The sequence below is a fragment of the Arabidopsis thaliana genome, chromosome 4, assembly GCF_000001735.4.
Source record: "Arabidopsis thaliana chromosome 4, partial sequence".
Taxonomy (NCBI): domain Eukaryota; kingdom Viridiplantae; phylum Streptophyta; class Magnoliopsida; order Brassicales; family Brassicaceae; genus Arabidopsis; species Arabidopsis thaliana.
Genome location: NC_003075.7, coordinates 13838459 through 13856837, shown reverse-complemented (window position 1 = coordinate 13856837; position 18379 = coordinate 13838459). Strand labels below are relative to the sequence as shown.

At 38.8% G+C, this 18379-nt stretch overlaps 8 protein-coding genes and 1 non-coding gene across 16 annotated transcripts; 2 read left to right on the top strand and 7 right to left on the bottom strand.

The window, feature by feature from the left end:
• Positions 1-972: 972 nt before the first annotated feature.
• On the top strand, positions 973-2520 carry AT4G27810 (uncharacterized protein). Its single transcript, NM_118919.3, has 2 exons — positions 973-1670; positions 2111-2520. Exons 1-2 carry the CDS (start codon positions 1167-1169, stop codon positions 2195-2197), a joined length of 591 nt encoding a protein of 196 aa, NP_194510.2. The 5' UTR covers positions 973-1166; the 3' UTR covers positions 2198-2520.
• Positions 2521-2600: 80 nt separating this feature from the next.
• Positions 2601-5061, top strand: TAP38 (thylakoid-associated phosphatase 38). 3 transcript variants are annotated; one of them, NM_118918.5, is made up of 11 exons: positions 2601-3060; positions 3136-3264; positions 3353-3458; positions 3532-3642; positions 3754-3833; positions 3914-3967; positions 4061-4177; positions 4274-4328; positions 4423-4455; positions 4540-4586; positions 4705-5061. In NM_118918.5, exons 1-11 carry the CDS (start codon positions 2747-2749, stop codon positions 4823-4825), a joined length of 1167 nt encoding a protein of 388 aa, NP_194509.1. In that variant the 5' UTR covers positions 2601-2746; the 3' UTR covers positions 4826-5061. The 3 variants fall into 3 exon arrangements, with proteins under 3 accessions (NP_194509.1, NP_849460.1, NP_849459.1); NM_179129.1 differs by having other exon boundaries at positions 2647-3060; positions 4274-4332; positions 4705-4968; NM_179128.2 differs by having other exon boundaries at positions 2647-3060; positions 4423-4586; positions 4705-5039.
• On the bottom strand, positions 4865-6889 carry AT4G27790 (Calcium-binding EF hand family protein). 2 transcript variants are annotated; one of them, NM_118917.3, is made up of 5 exons: positions 6286-6889; positions 6098-6200; positions 5952-6017; positions 5605-5860; positions 4865-5475 (listed from the first exon to the last, which is right to left on the bottom strand). In NM_118917.3, the coding sequence occupies exons 1-5, from the start codon at positions 6770-6772 to the stop codon at positions 5350-5352; spliced, it is 1038 nt and encodes a 345-aa protein (NP_194508.1). In that variant the 5' UTR covers positions 6773-6889; the 3' UTR covers positions 4865-5349. The 2 variants fall into 2 exon arrangements, with proteins under 2 accessions (NP_194508.1, NP_001329540.1); NM_001341883.1 differs by lacking the exon at positions 4865-5475 and having other exon boundaries at positions 5566-5860; positions 6286-6827.
• A 14-nt stretch (positions 6890-6903) lies between these two features.
• Positions 6904-9289, bottom strand: ACBP2 (acyl-CoA binding protein 2). 2 transcript variants are annotated; one of them, NM_118916.3, is made up of 6 exons: positions 8577-9289; positions 8198-8300; positions 8014-8117; positions 7659-7750; positions 7476-7573; positions 6904-7388 (listed from the first exon to the last, which is right to left on the bottom strand). In NM_118916.3, the coding sequence occupies exons 1-6, from the start codon at positions 9062-9064 to the stop codon at positions 7209-7211; spliced, it is 1065 nt and encodes a 354-aa protein (NP_194507.1). In that variant the 5' UTR covers positions 9065-9289; the 3' UTR covers positions 6904-7208. The 2 variants fall into 2 exon arrangements, with proteins under 2 accessions (NP_194507.1, NP_001328474.1); NM_001341882.1 differs by having other exon boundaries at positions 6951-7388; positions 7476-7750.
• Positions 9290-9676: 387 nt separating this feature from the next.
• MIR828 lies at positions 9677-9867 on the bottom strand. Its single transcript, NR_142368.1, has one exon. It is a non-coding gene; the product is annotated as a microRNA ath-MIR828 precursor (primary transcript).
• Positions 9868-10091: 224 nt separating this feature from the next.
• On the bottom strand, positions 10092-12779 carry FEY (NAD(P)-binding Rossmann-fold superfamily protein). Its single transcript, NM_118915.6, has 7 exons — positions 12464-12779; positions 12220-12340; positions 11875-11992; positions 11445-11581; positions 10926-11027; positions 10712-10804; positions 10092-10610 (listed from the first exon to the last, which is right to left on the bottom strand). Exons 1-7 carry the CDS (start codon positions 12685-12687, stop codon positions 10275-10277), a joined length of 1131 nt encoding a protein of 376 aa, NP_194506.4. The 5' UTR covers positions 12688-12779; the 3' UTR covers positions 10092-10274.
• A 405-nt stretch (positions 12780-13184) lies between these two features.
• On the bottom strand, positions 13185-15199 carry ISI1 (binding protein). Its single transcript, NM_118914.3, has 5 exons — positions 14818-15199; positions 14524-14729; positions 14182-14280; positions 13916-13989; positions 13185-13562 (listed from the first exon to the last, which is right to left on the bottom strand). The coding sequence occupies exons 1-5, from the start codon at positions 15128-15130 to the stop codon at positions 13337-13339; spliced, it is 918 nt and encodes a 305-aa protein (NP_194505.2). The 5' UTR covers positions 15131-15199; the 3' UTR covers positions 13185-13336.
• A 102-nt stretch (positions 15200-15301) lies between these two features.
• On the bottom strand, positions 15302-16996 carry AT4G27745 (Yippee family putative zinc-binding protein). Of its 4 annotated transcripts, none has more exons than NM_001341880.1 (4): positions 16760-16949; positions 16440-16477; positions 16216-16358; positions 15302-15786 (listed from the first exon to the last, which is right to left on the bottom strand). In NM_001341880.1, the coding sequence occupies exons 3-4, from the start codon at positions 16306-16308 to the stop codon at positions 15559-15561; spliced, it is 321 nt and encodes a 106-aa protein (NP_001328312.1). In that variant the 5' UTR covers positions 16309-16358; positions 16440-16477; positions 16760-16949; the 3' UTR covers positions 15302-15558. The 4 variants fall into 4 exon arrangements, with proteins under 4 accessions (NP_001328312.1, NP_001328311.1, NP_001031733.1 ...); NM_001036656.5 differs by having other exon boundaries at positions 15349-15786; positions 16642-16996; NM_001341879.1 differs by having other exon boundaries at positions 16440-16949.
• Positions 16996-17800, bottom strand: AT4G27740 (Yippee family putative zinc-binding protein). The gene is made up of 2 exons (NM_118913.5): positions 17598-17800; positions 16996-17446 (listed from the first exon to the last, which is right to left on the bottom strand). The coding sequence occupies exons 1-2, from the start codon at positions 17688-17690 to the stop codon at positions 17222-17224; spliced, it is 318 nt and encodes a 105-aa protein (NP_194504.2). The 5' UTR covers positions 17691-17800; the 3' UTR covers positions 16996-17221.
• Between the last annotated feature and the right edge of the window lie 579 nt (positions 17801-18379).

The window sequence follows — 18379 nt, the reverse complement described above, 5'->3', positions numbered from 1 at the left end:
TTATACTTGCACAAAAGAAATTAATCGAAGATTTTTTTAAAAAAAATGATATTTCTTGGTCTCTTCAAATAAAGCAAGCCCTTGATTACGGTCAAACGGAGCACGTTACACATCATCAAGTCAATAATCTAATCAAATACATATATTCAACTCACAGTCCTGCTAATTAGGCCATGCATGGACTATAGATACATTATCTTACCTTTATGTGCATCTCTTATCAGGCCATGCATGGACTATAGATGCATTGAAGTATCTAAACTTGAATGGGGGCTCACAAGGATAACATGATCAGCCTAATATCTTCTAAATCTGTTTAATTTTACCGTCCTTTTTTCCATGATTAAATCATTTCACTATTCTCATACATATCTCATGCAACGACAAGAGCAGCCTTTTGACCTTTATCGTAGCACATTCCTCACTTTCACCCATTTTTGTTTAATGTATATCCATCAAATACAGCCTTGATACTCTCTTTTTGTATGAAAGGCTATTTCGTTTTCGTTGTTTTGAGATAAAGATGGACAATTAATCAGATTTACAGATAGCAAATAATGTGGACTAAACTAGATGAAAAAACTACTATATTACATTTTTGTTTTCAGTTTATATACTACTGCATGTATTACATCTTTAGGCATAACTACGGTCCACAACACACAGATTCGAGGATAAACCTACAACGACCCACCTCTGTTTATTTTAAGATAATTTATTTTTGTCGACGAAGAAGACTTCTTCAGGATTTATATACATTATTTATTGTTACCACTATCGCAGCTCTGATTATCATTGTTTTTTTCTTTATATAATAATAACAATAAATAATGGTATTATTTATAGGCAATAAAGGCTCGACATGAAATTTGAAAGGACCCAACGTTAGGAAAATCGTAATGTAGGACCACCCACCCACTTTGTTTATATTTTCTTCTCTTCTTTGGGATCACTCTCGTGAATAAGAAGCGCCACAAGGAGCGTTTTGTTCATTTTTCTCTTTCAGCTTCATAAAATACTACACACTTCCTCACATTATTCATCCTCTCTTTTCCCTTTTCTTGTGTTCATATAACTCAAACCAAAATATACCGTCTCTATCTATCTAAATCCCAACCCATTTCATATAACGTCAAAGAAAGTTTCTTATTCAGAAAAACAAGGCGATGGATTTTGAATTTGATGATCAAGAACGGTTTTGTGCGACTCCTAAGCTTCCTTTGTTCTCGATTCCATTTAACAGAGCATGTGACACTCCAGGGCTAGCGACGCCGCCTGTGAACATCGCTGGATCAGTACCTTTTCTATGGGAGGAAGCTCCGGGAAAACCTCGCGTCTCTGATGAGAACAAACCGCTGGCTTCCAAGCAGAACGAAAGAGAAGGAGGAGGAGGAGGAGTCGTGCGGTGCCTTGAGCTTCCGCCGAGGCTATTTTTTCCAGCCGATGATGAGCCATCTCCGACCACAGTTCTTGATGGGCCTTACGATGTACCTCGCCGGTCTTTATCAGTGATAAGGAGAAGCGAAAGAGCCTCTGAGGGTAGATTCGAGTTTTCACGTTCCACCAATAGCCGCTGCTGCGACGGTGGCGGCGGTACAACGGTGAAGATTAGTAGAGTTAGAAGAAAAGGAAGCCTCTTGAATCTCTCTCATTCCAAATCGCAATTCTTGGTAAGTTTTGAACACTCATCACCTTTTCTAACATCTTATTTTTAGCTGTCTAATTACACACTCTTACCGGGTAGTTTACTAGTAACTAGCAAGTTAATCGTATTCTTTTGTAGTCAAAGGTAGTCGATGATTCAGAATTGCAAACACTATAATTTTCGTTATCAAAAAAAGGAAAATACATTATTACGTTGTTCAAAGTACCAACCGTTTTATCAAAAATTTCAAACTTTATTCAATGATTTCTAACTCAAAACAAAACTTCAACATTTTTGGGATTTGAATAAATGTCCCTTTTGATTAAAAAGTTTAGGTTTTCCCTTCAAAAGTCTTTGGTTACTCTATATAGTATGGAGTGTTTTTTCAATATGCTTTGTTTTTTTCGGCTTGTGCATATGAATTCATTTTTAGGCTCATTTTGATTACATAATAATAAAATGCAGGCAAGGGTTTACCAAGGATTTAAGCAAGTGATCCCATGGAGGCGGAGACAAGAGAATCTTCCACGGATGAGTTCTTCCAATATTTAAATCAAATCTCTTCGATTTCTTTTATAAATCATTAAATCTTTAGTTAATTTTATAGACTAATATTAATATCCATCTGTATACATATTACCACATAATTTACAGACATGAGGAAAAGTTTATTCTTAACTTTTTACCAAATTAAACCCTGAAACTACACTGTTCCTCTAGATAAATAGGATTATTGTAATTATACTTGAAAAAGGTAAAAGAATAGGGAACATCTTAATTCTTAAATGAAGGAGGACAAGAGCATTATGCAAAACCAAAAATTTATTATACAAAACATAACTACATGACCTTTCTATTTGCAGTTGCTAGCGACAGCAATAATACTTTCCTGAAAAGGAAAGCTATAAAAGTTGATTGATCACGATTTGGGCCTAAGCCCAAAACTTATAAAGTGGACCGTTAAGTTAGTTAAGAAGCCCGCGTTGATTTCTCTTATCCTCAGATATTTTTTTACGAAAATCCACGGCCACTAACCGTAAAGGACACTCTTTTGATTTTTCTCTTCTTCTACTTAACTCGCTTTGCCTGACTCACTGAGTCATGGCGCTTCTGAGGCCGCATCTTCATCGCTTTCACTCCAACACTCTCCGCCACTCAGCCTATCCTTCCGCCGACGCTGGCGGTGGCCTTGTCGTCTATCCCACGTATGGTCGTCACCGTTGCTCCGCGATTGCGATCGACGCTCCGTCGTCTCTGACTGGCGTGACGCCGATTCGTTGGGGTTACACGAGTGTTCAAGGATTCCGAGATGAGATGGAAGACGACATCGTAATCCGTTCTGATGCTGTCGATAGCTTCTCCTACGCAGCGGTCTTCGACGGCCACGCTGGGTCGTCCTCTGTCAAATTCCTCAGGTAACTTGTGTTGCTTCTCATGCAAGCTCTGTCTTCTAGGGTTTAAGTGTTGACGATGGTGATGATGATTGATAGGGAAGAGCTGTATAAAGAGTGTGTTGGTGCATTGCAAGCTGGATCGTTGTTGAATGGAGGCGATTTCGCAGCAATCAAGGAAGCTTTGATTAAGGCCTTTGAAAGCGTTGACCGCAATTTGCTCAAATGGTGAAAATGAGCTTAAATTTCTCAGAGCTTGAATGAATTTTGATGATTTTGAGTGAAATGAAGTGATTCATCATGCGTTTGGATCCAGGCTAGAAGCTAACGGTGACGAAGAAGATGAATCAGGTTCAACAGCCACTGTAATGATCATCAGAAATGATGTTTCCTTCATTGCTCATATTGGTGATTCGTGTGCAGTAAGTCTTCTTATTTATAAATGGATCATTGTAACTTGGTCATGTCTAAAGTCTTGTTAATGCATTGAAATAGGTCTTATCTCGATCTGGGCAAATCGAGGAATTGACTGATTATCACCGTCCATATGGAAGCAGTAGAGCAGCTATTCAGGAAGTGAAAAGGGTCAAAGAAGCAGGTGGATGGGTGTGTCTTCTTATTTTCCATGTTTCAAATTCCTCAAGTATCATTGGATTTGCTTATCTATCTCTCCGAGAATTTGGCTTAAAACCGATTCATTGCTTTTTGTATAATCAGATTGTCAATGGAAGGATTTGTGGAGACATAGCTGTATCTCGTGCTTTTGGTGACATCCGGTTTAAGACAAAGAAGAATGAGTTGGGTTCTTTCTCTTCTCACAACGGCTCTTCTATTTTTATAATTGTTATCTCATTGCTCATAAGGGTTTCATACACAGTATGTTAAAGAAGGGTGTTGATGAAGGAAGATGGTCCGAGAAGTTTGTTTCCAGGTAACGAACTACTTGGAAGCTGTTTCTACTTTTGCTCGTCTCTCCTGTTATTCCATTTCAAGGATATCTGTTTCTCATGAGATAAATTCTCAGAATCGAGTTTAAAGGGGACATGGTTGTGGCGACTCCAGATATCTTCCAAGTACCTCTGACATCTGATGTGGAATTCATTATTTTAGCTTCTGATGGATTATGGGACTACATGAAGAGGTTTCCTTTTCTTTTTCCTCTTTCCCCCATTCAGTCATATGCTTTTTAATTGGGAAAAGTATAGAGCTTACAGTGATCAATGTTTTGCCAATACAGCTCAGATGTGGTTAGTTATGTTAGGGATCAGCTCCGGAAACATGGGAATGTGCAGGCAAGTTTTTATTTCATCTTCTTATCAAATTAGTTTCAATAATCATGTATGACTTTAAGGCTTAACTAGTTTCCTAACTGTCCATATGTAACAGCTTGCTTGTGAATCTCTTGCGCAAGTAGCTTTGGTAAAATAGCTAATACCCTCCTCAGCCTTTCTTTTGATTAGGAATCAAAACTTTCAAATGTACGATTTTGTTCCAACGTTACAGGACCGGCGATCTCAGGACAACATTAGCATCATTATTGCTGATCTAGGGTAGGGGTTCATCTAAACAAAAGTTCCACTGCTATATGAAACCTCTGTATACATTATCTATTAGCTATTCAATCTATATACTCTTAACGTGTTTTGGTTTCGATTTTTGCATAAACAGAAGAACAGAGTGGAAGAATCTCCCCGCGCAGCGACAAAACGTAGTGGTTGAACTGGTTCAGGCTGCAACGACTATCGGTTTAGTTACTGTTGGCATATGGATGTCTTCACATCTATCTTAAGTGAATTGAACATTCTATCTCTTTCGTTAGTGTATATAAAACCTGTAACTATGTCTAACACTCTAGTCTTCCCATAGAAATGGAGATATGAAGATACCTCACAAACAGAACCAGCTTTATATTATTATATATCCCACTTTCACAAGCGTTGAAACTACATTTACAAATAAATGCATCTTCCAACGACTAAGAGAAATTTTTTGAAAAGAAACGCATGGCTCATGCCACAGTTGGTGGTTCCAATTTTTAGCTACTTGATATTTTCTTTAGGCATCTATAATTCTTTTTGTTTTGTGACATTCTCTGGTTTATCATATCACAAAAAAAAAAAAAAAATCTTGACATTGTATTATATACATTGTGGACTCTTCAAAAGCCAACTATCAACGCAACCACGGTGGAATTTGTGCATGTAATCTCGTTGCCTAACAATCTAACATACCCATTCTAGACGAGATGAATTAAGAAGTCAATTGAACAAAAAAAAATTATGATTAAAATTTGAAGGAAAACAAATTCAAAAGTTAGAGTTCATCATGATCAAAATAGTCTTCGTCGTCCAAGTCTTCGTGATGAACTGCCTTGTAAAAGACATCTTCGTGGTGCAACATCTCTTCAAGAGATAGTTTACCATCTTTATCCTCATCCGCCTAACAAAATAATTAAAATTTATTGGACGTTGAAAGTCTAAGCATTATACATATACATCCACTATTAATGAGTTTCAAAGTTGTGAGAAAGAAAACTTAAGATTAAGATTTAGGTTGGGAGAGACTAACCTCGTGGCAAAGGAAAGTAGAATAGAATTTGGCATAACTCATCTCACCAGGTTGAAGATATTGCAAAATGGGTCGAAGCTCATCGGCCACGAGGAATCTGTCTTTGTCTCTGTCCATCTCTGCGAACAGAAGCTGAGGTGTTGGCACATTCTCATCCTCCTCTTTCTCGAACTTTGCGAATTCTTTATACATTTCATATGCATTTTTTACAAACTCTTTGTACTCTAGCTTCCCATCACCGTTCGTGTCCATGCCCCTATATATTATATATATCAAACAACATGTTGTTTCCTAGTTAAGCTTCATTTATGATCATATCGAAACACGATATATCACGAAATGCTTACGTCATTCGCTCCTTTAGAACCCATCTTTGTGTATCTCCGTTTCTGCTGTCTTCAGGGTGCAAGAAACTGCAAATCCCATATTTTCATTCATTTTTTATTTTCGGAAATTTTAAAAGTGATGAGATTTTTCAAGGCATATTAATTACTTGTTGAACTCCTCAATGTCGAGAGAGCCATTATGATCAAAATCAGAATTCTTGAATTGCTCCATCCACCAACCGGCTTCACCGTGACCCTTCTCGTTTTTCTCTGTTTCCATATTATCATTGTTTTTTCTTATTTGCATAATGAAGAAGAAAAATCTCGAAGGATCAAAGACAAGTTAATATATTACCAATGTCTTGTTTAGAGAATTGAGGCAAGTACTCTTCGAAAGTTATGACACCGTCCTTGTCCTTATCTTGTAGCTCAAGCTCTTTGGCGGTTCTGTAAACCATGTTGTCTTCTGTCTGTTGCATCATCCATGTCTGAAGCTCTTTCAAGCTCACAAAGCCATCTCTTGGAGACGCGTCAAGCAGAGGAAACAAGAACTTGATCCTCATTGTCGTGTTAAGCCTTCTCTCTTGTGCAAAATACTCCTCAAACATATCATCTTTCTCCTCTTTCGCAGCCTCCACGGTCTTCGTACCAGCTTCTTTCTCATGAGACAACCTCTCAATCCGGGTCACCAAAGGGTCAAACACCGGCATTTCAAGCCTCCGTCCGATGCGGCGGGTTATGAGACCCTCAATGGATTGAGTCTGGTTTTGTTTCTTATGAGCGAGGAGGATGAGGAAGATGATGGTGGCGGTTAGTATCGTGTAAACCACCACCTTGGCCATTTTCCGGTAGTCCAAGGTGGGGTAGGGAGAGAAGACGAAAGGGCCACGAAGATTGCTAATTCTGTTTTTGTATTTGCTTTATTGGGGGCTTTCCTTAAATCATTAAATTATGTTCTATCAACCGTTTTTGCCGCCAAAGTCGGTTATTTATTCGTTGAGGATCCAATGACTCTTCCTCTGTCTATATGTGTGTATTTATAGCAAACCAACAAAACCGGTTACGACATATCATAAAGCCTAAAGGAACAAAAGATTGTTAAAATGTAAGAAGAAAGAAATCAAAGAACAAGACTTGGTAACATCCAAGTGATATAGTGTTGGAACATCCCAGTGATGTGGTAGGGATGGAAAGAAAGTTTAAAGTAAAGAAAAGCTTCTTACTAAGTCATTTGATCATATACATTGCGGATTTAGAGAAGACGTGGTTAGTATTTGTTTAGTCTGCCTGCTTTGCAGAATCTCGGATCCAGGGCCAGTCTGATTCACAGAGATCAAGGGGAGAGTTTCCATCCTCATCTTTAGCGGCTGTGTTTGCGTTCTGTTTAACCAGAAACTCGGCGATAGCTTCTCTGTCGCATACAACAGCATAATGCAAAGGGGTTTGGCCTTCGTTGTCCTGTTCAACACAAGAACCAAAAACACATAAATAAAGAAGTTGCTAACTTTGCAGATAATGACTGGGTAGGAATTTCTCTTTCGTCACCTTAGCATTCACATCGGCGTTCTTATCGACCAGAACTTTGGCGATGTTGAGGTGGCCACGGTCTATAGCCCAGTGCAATGGTGTGCGACCTTCACTGTCTGCAGTTTATGGGAAAATTAGAATGCAGATCCAACATCACGAGAATGAACTTCCAAGAAACGGAATATACAAGCAGAGACTAACCCCTTGCATTTACAGGAATGCCGCTTTCAATGCTTTTCAGTAAATTCTCGACTTCTCCTTCTCTAGCAAATCCGTGTATGGCATCAATCTTCCTGAGAGATAAAACAAAAGTTCAATGAGCAGAGGATTAGTGTTTCATTCAGATAGACAGGAAGAAACGAACAGCTCAAAGTTCCATGAGACAATTGTAGCCATTTCACCATCAAAATTTGCTACAGCTAGAACGAGACAGTAATGTTACATATTCACCGAGTTTATGAGCCTCTTTCACAAATCAGGATACTTATATCTAATCTAGACATGAACGCAAGGATCAGGATATAAAACACATGAGAATACAAGAAGAGAACCTTACAACTCATTTTCGGACTCCTCATCATAAACCAAAGAGCTAAAAACTGGTCCCATGGTTCCTCTTGAGTTGGAGGCTGCATCATCCCCACCCCGACTTCCGGCTTTCTGTTAGTGAAGCTCACATGAACAGGCCAGAGGAAGAAACCGAAGCAATCAAACAAAGAAAAGGGGAAAAAGCTTTATACCACGCCACCGTCTAACCAAGTTGGGTAAAGCTGAGTGACAATCTCAATATACTTCTCCATCGCCTCTTCAGGTGGCATAGCTCCCAGTTTCTGCCATGCTTGCCTGAGATAGAACAAGATCATGGCACATCCCAATCAATGAAATTGCAATCTTACAACAAACCACAATTCCATATACAATCAACTGTTACAACAGTAAAAACCACATCATCGTCCAGCAGTTGCATAAGCTAAGAAGCAAACTAGGTGATTGTCTATGAAGAACCTAAAACCTCAAAAATTTCCACCTCAAATCAAATCTCAAACAGTTGAACAAAAACACCAGAAAATGATACATAGAAGTTAATGGCACAGCAGATTCAACGAAAGAGAGAGATACCACTTGGCACGAGCAGTCATTTTGAGAGCTGATGGCTGAGGAGCAGTACACGGCCCTTCCGTAGCAATCTTATACAATCCGTAAAGCTGCTGCTGCACATCACTCGGTACCTTCTGCGAAAGCCGATCTGCGGCGGCGGTAGTCACAAAAAGAGTGGCGGCGCTAAAAGCCTCATCGAGTTCCGTGCTCTCGACGCCTTCCCAATCATCATCTTCCTCACTGTCGTCACCGGCAACGCTATCACTTCGGGAGCTACCCTGCTCCGCCACAAGCGAATCCGCCTCACCACCGAAACCACCGCAAGAGGAATCGAGACGTCGCGAGTCAACTCCTTCCGGTTTAATTTCCAATTGAGACTCCTCTGGGTGACGAGTAAGAGAGAGATTGTCTTCTTTAAACGTGACGACGATCGAGATCAGCTTAGCGAGAAGGTAAGAGAAAATCAAACCTAGGATCACAGACTGAGCAAGTTGAGCCCAATCACCCATTATTTCTAAAAACGAAATCAAATTCTCAAAAACGAAAAACCAACGCCGATAATTAAAACCCTAGAGAAATTTCAACACAGAGTCTCACGAGGAGGATGAAGAAGAAGAAGGAAGCCAAGGGATCTGGAGAGACAAAAAGGAACAAACTTGTGTTGTTTTCCACCGATTCAGTCACCAAACAAAAAGAGAAGTTCCTTTTCGTTGTGGGCGTTAAGACTTTTTAATGAATTGGATCAAAGTTTAAAAGACGACACATAAAAAAACTTGGCGACGAGTGACGACAGATCACATATGGGTCTAATTGGGGAAGAAGTCGACGTGTTGTACCCTAATCTTTTTTGCTCCTTTTACCAACAAAATTAAATAAATATTTCACAATAACACGTAAAAAAGTTAATGAATTCAATAACAATGTCAAATTTTGTGGTGGAATCGTGGTCGAAAACAAATCTAGAAGACGTGCATGGTGTTGGGATGATTAAAGGCTTGACTCATACGACACGTAAATTGACATGTATCCATAAGAGAAAATAAGGTAGACCACAAACTTGAAGGCATTAGATTCACGTGAAGTGGGCACGAAAATGAAATCCCAACTTTTTTTCTTATAACAAAAGATAAAACTCATACATGATATTAAATAGTCCCACTTCCAAACATTGCTTGCTCAAATGAGCATCTCATGAAGAGAAAACCCAACCCACCCATACGAGTGAGTGAATCATTTTTACATGGAATACTCATTTAAGCAAGAAACATTAGAAAGTGGAAAGGAGAGTTTATCACTTTTGTGACTTTGTCACCATGAGAGTAAGAGAGATGATGACTCTAATTGATATATATCCCTATAACTATATATGAGCAACGTGACTCCACAAACAATAAAGAAAATTACGAAAATACCCTAAACTCAAACAAGAAACTACCCACCAACCCAGGCTACCATACTCTACTACTGAACATCTTAATAACTCCAAGACACACTAACCAAATACTTGAACAAGACTTGTAAGTAAAAGCAATGGAATGGTAGCTAAAGCTTGACTTTTATCCAACAATCAAACATTCTCAAGCAAACTACATGCCTGGGGGATTCATTCCCCACTGTATCGTGTAGATTAATACAAGGAAACAAAAAAAAAAGATATTTTCTCAATTACCTACCCTTTGATCTGTAATGGGTCACTTAACCTGTGGTAATTTTGAAAGACTATTCGTGTTGTGCTCCATACCGGCATTGGATATTTTCCCCTTCTATGAGCTTCTCAACTGCATCGAGAGGAAGACCCACCAGCTCTAACGTCTTTTTCCACACTCTCTGTGCAGTTTCTGTGTTGTGTGCTTCTTCGGAAGGATTTGCAGGGCGGCAATCTTGAGAGATGAATGGGCAAACAGGCCAATCATCGTTTTTTAGTGTTTCCCAGTACTCTGGAATCTGAGGATCTGTGGCCGAGAATAGAGAACTTCTACAACCTTCTTGGGGTGAAAATATGAAATAAGGTATCACTGCGTAAAGAGCTTGAAGAATCCTGGATAGATCCCTGGCCTGTAAATTTCGGAAAGAAATAGGCAGTTCAACGCAATGAATTTCTGAGAAAACAGAGGAATCCTGCACTTGTAACGAAATGAAGTGAAGCTAATACTCACAACATTTGTTAGGACAACACCAGGGGATAGACATACGACGCTGACTCCTGTTTCCAGAGGAAGCTTTTTGAAAAGAATGCTACTAAACATAATCTGGAAGATGGAAGATCAGAGAGCGAGACTTAACTCACCAGTTTCTGAAAATAAGCCTCTTTCAGAAAATGGAAACTACGGCAGATGAAAACTACGGCAGATGTCATTACTGTAAGCTCACCTGGGCAAGCTTGCTGCTTGAGTATCCTATAAGGCTTGAGTACTTACGTCTACCAGAAACAACATTCATGTCATCCGGGTCAACAAAACCGACACTATGCATCTACAAAAGTGAATCCCACAACCCATTATCTTGCATGAAAAAGTAATAATCAAAGACAATAAATATAAACTGTTTCAGTTTTCATAAACAGCCAGGCACAGAATTCTTCTGAAATGAGTAATGACATAGTGCAGTCATGGAAGCGTATTTGGGGTTGAAACTTTCAACAAGCTATGGTTGTATCGTTTCTCTATACCAAGACTGTGTTAATACAATATGCATATGTAGTTCAGTGATTTAGAGAGATCTATATCAGTTATCTACATATTCTGCAACCAATTGACAAGACCAGAGGTTTTCAAGTTACAGAATACACAAACAAATCAACCTGTCAACATGATTACTCATACCAAAGAGAATATAAACTAGAGAATACAGACTTGGAGCCTGCAGTATCAGTGATCATAGAGAACTTACAACGGAATTCACATTAATGATTCGGCTAGGAGAGCCTCGGATCAGAGACGGCAAAAGAAGTACTGAAAGCAGCGCTGGAGCTAAATGATTCACTTGCATGTGCTGCTCATATCCTTCCTCTGAGAATTTTTGCGCCTCTGCACAAATCAGAGAACAGAGCATTTTAAGGTTACTTTTCCTCAACACATACTGCAGAAAATGTAGCATCTGACAACCAATCATTTAAAAAGGAGACCCATTGGACAGAGTTGCTATGAAAGAACATGCCAGTTCTCACCAATTGGGTCCATCAAGTTGGAATGTTGATGATGATGATGATTGGTTCACAAGTATGACTTTGAGATCATAACAAAGAGATGATGAAAATAGATACAGGAAACAACAGAAGGGGAAACTCAATGCTTATAGCTAAAACGGCAATAAAACCAACCTCCCATAGCAAACATCCCAGCATTGTTAATCAGAACATGCAAAGGTCCTAACCGAGCGTTGAAAGCCTCAGCAAATCTCGCGACAGAATCCAGTGAGAGTAGATCAATCTCCATTGCCTTTACAAAATAAAACAGAGTATTATTATCAACTATCTAGACGTTACAAGCCAATAGTCTAACTCTCTAACTAATATACAAGAAATTGGCTTAGCCACAGTCTAGATAGTTCACATATTATTTGAAATTTCTATTGTACAAAACGCTTTATCTCATTCTTGGCTAATTTCAGTCCCAGTAATACACATTACTGAATTGTAATAAGTACATCACCATTATAAGGTTACCTCAATATTGAGTGGGAGACCTTTACCAGACCATTCGTTCTGCCATTGCAGTATCAGCTCCTGAGCCGCCTTTGTGTTCCTTACGGCCATCACAACATGAGCACCAGCTTCTGCAAGCTGCCTGCGACCGAAGAAGCAAAAGAGCTAAAAAGCTTAGGGAAGTTTTCAGTAATTCGAGTCCCAATCTAGACGAAATCAAACTCAATTTGGTTGTAAATCGGAAGAAACGGGGAAGAGAACAAACCTCGCGGTTTCACGGCCAATGCCGCTGGTGGAGCCAGTGACAACGCAAGTGAGGTCGTTGACGGAAGGAAGAGGAAGAGGATTCTCCAAATGAGAAGCTGTGATCCTCTGGAAGAGAATCTCCCCGAAAACACTGCTCCATCCCCTCATCCACTCCATCCATCCCAGATTCTGCTTCTTCTTCGCCGGAGCTGGGGACGGAGATGACGTCGTTTCGTCACTCATCTTCTTCTTCTTCCGGAGTTAGATCTATGACGTTGCACAGCAACAAAAAGACAAAAAGTGTATTTCGTCAATATCTATGGCTTCACAACCTCAACTCCTGGAAGCTCCGGATAATATATATAATGGGCCGGCGAGATTTTTGTGACCCACAAGTAGAAGATAAACAATTTCAATTGACCGGTCATGGACTCATGGGTCAACGATTACACATTGTTAATGTGTTTCATAAATATGTTTACAATGATTTCTATTTTGTAATTGTGAATGTCCTGACTAGTAGTGACTATGCAACCGGTCATAGCATTACTGATCTCGTAGACAAAAGAGTAATAGAGTCGCTCCAAACTTAAGCAAAATGAAAGGAAGAAATGACACTGAGTTATTTGACTACATTCAAGGAAAAAAGTGAGACAAAATCAATCCTGAAATGTAGAATTTGTCCTACTCTTTGATTTTGTGTTCATATGACAAATCTAGTATGATGAATCCTTCTTGTTTTGGTGTCCAATGATTGTGGATTGTGGTTGATGTGTTATTCGAAAGTGGAACATCATTAAACAACTCTATTTTCATGAGTGTTGTTACATTGTTACACATAATAATAACTTGGTATTATGTAAATAAGGAAAAAACAAAAGTAGTTTGACAGTTAGTACAAGTCAAGAGACTCGAGCACTCTACCAGCCTGGATATGAAGCGCCGTGATTCTTTGTTCAGGATCACCTGTTGAACCGAATTGACTCGCCGCCCATATTAAAGAAGCAGATTTTTCACCCAAGAGGCGCCTGATGTCTTCATTTACACTCGCTATTGGAGATCGATCCTTCCCATTTACGTGTCCAACTAACAGTAGTAAGAACTCTCCGCATCTTAACCTGTGAATCAGTAAGGAACTAAACATGACCAAAAGCCTAAACCACTACCATCGGTTACTTACAAAGTGGATGATATCATTCACTAAATCATAACTAGTGACCTTAGAGTTGGAACTCTTAAGGATGTATGAGACAAAACTTGAGATGAGAAGAGCTTAACTAGACAATTTGAAGACTATTCAATGAATTTGACAAGGAAATCGATTTAAAATTTACTAAAAACATAAAAACCAGAAGAGACAAAAAGGAAATGAATCTTCGTTGACGGCAATTTTTATCGTGTAAATACTGTAATATAAACATATGCAAAATGCCACAACAAGTGCCATGAAGAACAAAAGCTTGGTATTCACCTGAGGTTTTCATCAGCTTGTTTGTCTCGCATGAGCATTGCAACCTCTTCAATGCCATTGCAAGCTCCAAAATCCTGTTACCATGAGAAATTAGAAAAGTTAAAATAAAAAGCAAGTGAAGGCCAGTTTGTTCCATTGATATACACAGAAACTTTAACTAGAGGTTTAAATGTGTATCTGTCTGAGAATCAAAACTTAACAACCTGCTTTCTATTTCGTTTATAAACACAGAAGTTGTTACTAAAAAACAGAAACTGAATACTTACCACCTGATTTGCTGATGAATCCAGCAATACTGAGATTAAGGCATCCAAGCAGGCTCCTTGCTCAAGTACTCCTCGTGTTGATAATACATTCATCATTACCTGAAACATTTTATGAGCATCCCAATCACATTAACATCCCACTGCATCAATCTAAAACATGAAGGGTCCAGCATAAATAGACAAAGAAATGAAAAACGTTCAAAGATGTCTCATACACAAGAGTCTCCCTTTTCGCCAAATCAGAGTGAGAGGTGACAAATGTCAAATGCAGGATTCTAGTTTCTAGAGTTCTCTATGCATCAATAGACAAGTAATAAAGTAACAAAGGAAAGTCTTTCTTACGCGGACTGCACCATGCTTATGAGCCAGGACAGTGCTCTGAGGATGGAGAAGGCAGCATCCTTCGAGAACTCTAAGAGCAACAGCAACCTCAGCATCCGTAGAAGGACTTGTTATCTTCATCGGCTCCACACTGAATATATGATCCAAGCTCGTCACTTTATCATCCTCCGCTTCTTTCAATGAATGTTGAAAAAGCACCGGAACCACTACGAAATCACGAAGCTTCCATCATCAGATAACACATTACACAGCATCGATTTGAGAACGACAATGAGGAAAATAAAGATATCAGACGTTGGAGATCGGAAATGGTTTGGGTATGAGAGAAGAGACGAATGATTGAATCTGAATCAGCGACAGTTCGGAGAGTTTTGAGAAGAGATCTAAGACCACGGATGCGAAGGAAGGAGAATTCAGCGCAAGCATCGCGTAAACCGGTCCTGAGGGATAGTGTCAGCTCCCTGTAAAGTCTCTGTGTATTGAGAGAAGTCACCAGCTCTTCGACTACCATCGACGCCGCGTCTGATTCTTCTCCGGTCTCCGATTCTGATGGATTCTCCGGCGTTGCTGACGCGCCATCGCTCCATATCGGTCTCTTCAGATACATCTCTCTCGCTCCGTTTTCTCTCTCCCTCTCCTCTGGTAATCACATTTATTGCGCCAAAACGACAACCACTTAGCTTTGGTAAACATAAAGCAGCACGTAGTCTAAATTTTAAACGGCAGACCTTTCTTTTTCCCTAGTAAGTTATCTTCCAAGCTACTCAAAGACAAAGTATGGAGATTCATATTACACTTACAAAGGAAGGTTCTGAGGCGAAACACAAGAGAAGCTATTAACATCTTTATTAACAGAGAAACCTTGTTCGAACAAATCCATAGTTTGAACACAAGAGACGACATAATTAACATACAGAGAGAGACAATGAAGAACTGGAAAAATGGCTGATGATGACTTGTGAAATCACAAAGCCAAATTTTATCTATATACATTTTTGAGCCAATCCAATAATGAATTCATCATGTTCCTCAGCTCTACCAATCCTCCTTGACAATCTTAGCCTTTTCGAATATGAACTTGCCCTCCTTGTACTTCTGTGAGGTCTCATAAGCTCGCTCGTATTTCCAACCCAATGGTTCGTTACAGTCAACACAAGATATATCAGCCACGGTGTGTAGACCAGTTAGAAGATTCCGGTCTTCTTTAGGTCCTACCACAATGTTCATTGCGTGGGAGAACAGGAAGGCTCGCCCAGTTCTTCCCTGGTAAGTGGTAATGAAGAACCGTGATTAAGAATTTGGTATTCACAATCAAGAAACACAAAAGCCGGGCTGTCTAACATAAGATTTTGAATTGAGTCCACAACCTACCACAAGCATACTCAAAGAATGACTACTTTTGTGATTTGTAACAATTTGAGTCAAAGGCTACTTTGTGTCTTATGTTTTGTTTCCATTTCCAAGGATCAACTTTCAAGTTTTGATTTGACTCTAACACCAACATGTAACTTAGTAGGAAAACTGAATCATGATCAGTAGCATCGATCGTTGATCAGGAAAGACAATAAAGTCACAGGTTTTCTTAGATTCTAAGCTCAGCTGCAGCTAGTCTTACATCGATTCTCCACTTAATTTTCTACATCAATCATATGGGACACAAACAAAACAAAAGAAATGATCAAGGTGATTCACCTGAAAAGCCTTAGAGATGATATCATCGTGAAGTCCAACATGGTTTCTGCAGTTGCAGCAACTATACAGTCTTGGACCAATTGCCTGAGCCATTTTATCAAACACTTTCAAGGCGTGATCAATTGCTCCAACCAAGTTCTCACCTTTTCACCAAAAACATAAAAATCCATCAATATATCCAGAACCCACATGGAAAACCAGAAATCAGGGTTTCTAAACCTTACCAGAATCCAAAAATTCACCAAGCTTCAAACGTCAATGTCTGAAAAATAGAGGATAAGAACAGTGGGCAGGTGTTAGCGTGCAAGACTAGAGATTCCACGATAGTACCTCAATTTCAATAATAAACAAATAAGAGTGGGTCAAAAGAAGAGACCACAGATTATATATATTTGGTAGGGTAAGGGAAACAAAATGAGATATTACCGGAGAGGAAATTACGCAGTAAGATATATGGTTCAACGAAATTGAGAAAAATCAGACGAAAGATTCGATTTTGATCTTTGAAATGAATTTTTCTGAGGAAATTTCAGAGGGATCTTACAAGGGTTTAACAGATCGAACAAGGACGCAAGACAAAATTGAGAGGAGAATAAGGTTGGAGTTGGATGAAAGTTTTGATCTTTAGTCTCTGATCATATATGCCGTGTAGCGACTACCTTGTGACTTCTTTCTTTCTGGGTTTTTGCTTTATGACTGGTAAATTGAGAAAGTAAATCGTATCAGCAGTGATGAATAATGGAAATGTGGAATCTCTTCATATTTTCTTATACTTTTTCATAATTATTTAATTTCTTACTGTAAATTTCTATATAGTTTAAGAAAAAAAAAATCTTATCTTAGATTAAATCTTTTTTACTTTGTTTTCAAATCCCTTTATAGAGAACAACCAATATAGTGATGACATTTATACAACAAAGGTTATATATACATATACAATCCTCAAGTTTCCTTCATTTATTTATTAGCTTAACCCTCCAAGAGTATTATTCTTCTTGACTAGGTTTCAATATCTTTTGGTCAACTTGAGCTTCTCGATGACAAACATGCCTTCTTTATACCTCTGTTTAAGATCGAATGTCTCAACATATTTCCAACCCAACGTCTCACCACACTTACTGCACATCACATCTGCCACTACATACGATCCGGTTATCAGTTTCCTCCCAATCTTCGGTCCAACCACCACGTTCATCGCGTGTGAAAACATAAACGCTGGCCCTGAAGCTCCCTATAATCCATATTCAAAAACATTTTGCATTTTATAACCAATGGAGATTATGAAGAGACTTGATCATCTCTAGAAAATCATCCGATAAGAAATGAAAAAGTGATTTTTTTTGGTAAAGCTATAACATTCTTTAGTTTTTTTTTTTTGTTACCACAAATTTTTTGGAGATGAGATCTTCACCGAGAGCTAGTGGATTCTCGCAGTTTCTGCAAAAATACGTAGGAAGAGTTTTGTTTGCTGCCATTGGTCGATGAATGTAGAAAGGAAATCAGAAAGTTTGTAAGATTGGATGAGAGACTATGAAGATTATTTGTTCTTATCGTTTAGTTCTTGTGGAATTTCTAGTGCGTTGACCCCGACCACTTGCATTATTGTATGTTGTTGGACTAATGGGCCATTTATGGTGTATAAATAAAGGCCCATTTGAATAATTCACTTGTGAAACAAGATTAAAAGACCCACAAATTTGATATATTGATGGGCCCATCCGTGTGGTCATTATTTAGCGGTGATGGACTGTGTGTCTTTATACACCGAGACTTGGTCCAATCACGTTCTGACTGAGACTTGCACACGCATCGGTGACCGGTGGTTTTGAGATTATGCGTTTACTGCTACCAGCCCATTCACATGTACATTAACACGTAATAATGCATTTACTGCACCAGCCCATTCACATGTACATTCTAATTCTCAGTTTGTGTGTGTGTATATTGTATATAAGTTGTGAAAAAAGGAGGAGCCGATGAAGTGATATTCTTTTTTAGTTTAAGGTCGGTGTTTGATTTTAATGACCAAACATCTCTTTTCAACACTAGTTTCATTTTCACTGTCAATTCTTATAAGTATTCATTCAATAAAGTAACGATGCTGATATTTTTAGAATTATCTTAAGACAAACAATATAGAAAGTCTTTTGTCTGGTGTCTAGCT

Excerpts from the sequence above, each read along its gene's own strand:
- AT4G27810 (NM_118919.3), top strand. The coding sequence starts at position 1,167 with ATGGATTTTGAATTTGATGATCAAGAACGGTTTTGTGCGACTCCTAAG. Across the intron at positions 1,671-2,110 it reads ATTCCAAATCGCAATTCTTG|GCAAGGGTTTACCAAGGATT; the intron begins GTAAGTTTTGAA and ends AATAAAATGCAG.
- TAP38 (NM_118918.5), top strand. The coding sequence starts at position 2,747 with ATGGCGCTTCTGAGGCCGCATCTTCATCGCTTTCACTCCAACACTCTC. Across the intron at positions 3,834-3,913 it reads TTTAAGACAAAGAAGAATGA|TATGTTAAAGAAGGGTGTTG; the intron begins GTTGGGTTCTTT and ends TTTCATACACAG. Across the intron at positions 4,587-4,704 it reads ATCATTATTGCTGATCTAGG|AAGAACAGAGTGGAAGAATC; the intron begins GTAGGGGTTCAT and ends TTGCATAAACAG.
- AT4G27790 (NM_118917.3), bottom strand. The coding sequence starts at position 6,772 with ATGGCCAAGGTGGTGGTTTACACGATACTAACCGCCACCATCATCTTC. Across the intron at positions 6,201-6,285 it reads ATTCTCTAAACAAGACATTG|AGAAAAACGAGAAGGGTCAC; the intron begins GTAATATATTAA and ends ATATGGAAACAG. Across the intron at positions 5,476-5,604 it reads CTACTTTCCTTTGCCACGAG|GCGGATGAGGATAAAGATGG; the intron begins GTTAGTCTCTCC and ends TTATTTTGTTAG.
- ACBP2 (NM_118916.3), bottom strand. The coding sequence starts at position 9,064 with ATGGGTGATTGGGCTCAACTTGCTCAGTCTGTGATCCTAGGTTTGATT. Across the intron at positions 7,751-8,013 it reads GAGGAGTCCGAAAATGAGTT|GAAGATTGATGCCATACACG; the intron begins GTAAGGTTCTCT and ends TTTATCTCTCAG. Across the intron at positions 7,574-7,658 it reads CATTCCTGTAAATGCAAGGG|ACAGTGAAGGTCGCACACCA; the intron begins GTTAGTCTCTGC and ends CATAAACTGCAG.
- FEY (NM_118915.6), bottom strand. The coding sequence starts at position 12,687 with ATGAGTGACGAAACGACGTCATCTCCGTCCCCAGCTCCGGCGAAGAAG. Across the intron at positions 12,341-12,463 it reads ATTGGCCGTGAAACCGCGAG|GCAGCTTGCAGAAGCTGGTG; the intron begins GTTTGTTCTCTT and ends CTTCGGTCGCAG. Across the intron at positions 10,611-10,711 it reads GTGTTGTCCTAACAAATGTT|GCCAGGGATCTATCCAGGAT; the intron begins GTGAGTATTAGC and ends CGAAATTTACAG.
- ISI1 (NM_118914.3), bottom strand. The coding sequence starts at position 15,130 with ATGTATCTGAAGAGACCGATATGGAGCGATGGCGCGTCAGCAACGCCG. Across the intron at positions 14,281-14,523 it reads ATAAGCATGGTGCAGTCCGC|GTAATGATGAATGTATTATC; the intron begins GTAAGAAAGACT and ends AAAATGTTTCAG. Across the intron at positions 13,990-14,181 it reads ATTCATCAGCAAATCAGGTG|GATTTTGGAGCTTGCAATGG; the intron begins GTAAGTATTCAG and ends TCATGGTAACAG.
- AT4G27745 (NM_001036656.5), bottom strand. The coding sequence starts at position 16,308 with ATGGCTCAGGCAATTGGTCCAAGACTGTATAGTTGCTGCAACTGCAGA. Across the intron at positions 15,787-16,215 it reads TCATCTCTAAGGCTTTTCAG|GGAAGAACTGGGCGAGCCTT; the intron begins GTGAATCACCTT and ends ACCACTTACCAG.
- AT4G27740 (NM_118913.5), bottom strand. The coding sequence starts at position 17,690 with ATGGCAGCAAACAAAACTCTTCCTACGTATTTTTGCAGAAACTGCGAG. Across the intron at positions 17,447-17,597 it reads TCATCTCCAAAAAATTTGTG|GGAGCTTCAGGGCCAGCGTT; the intron begins GTAACAAAAAAA and ends TATGGATTATAG.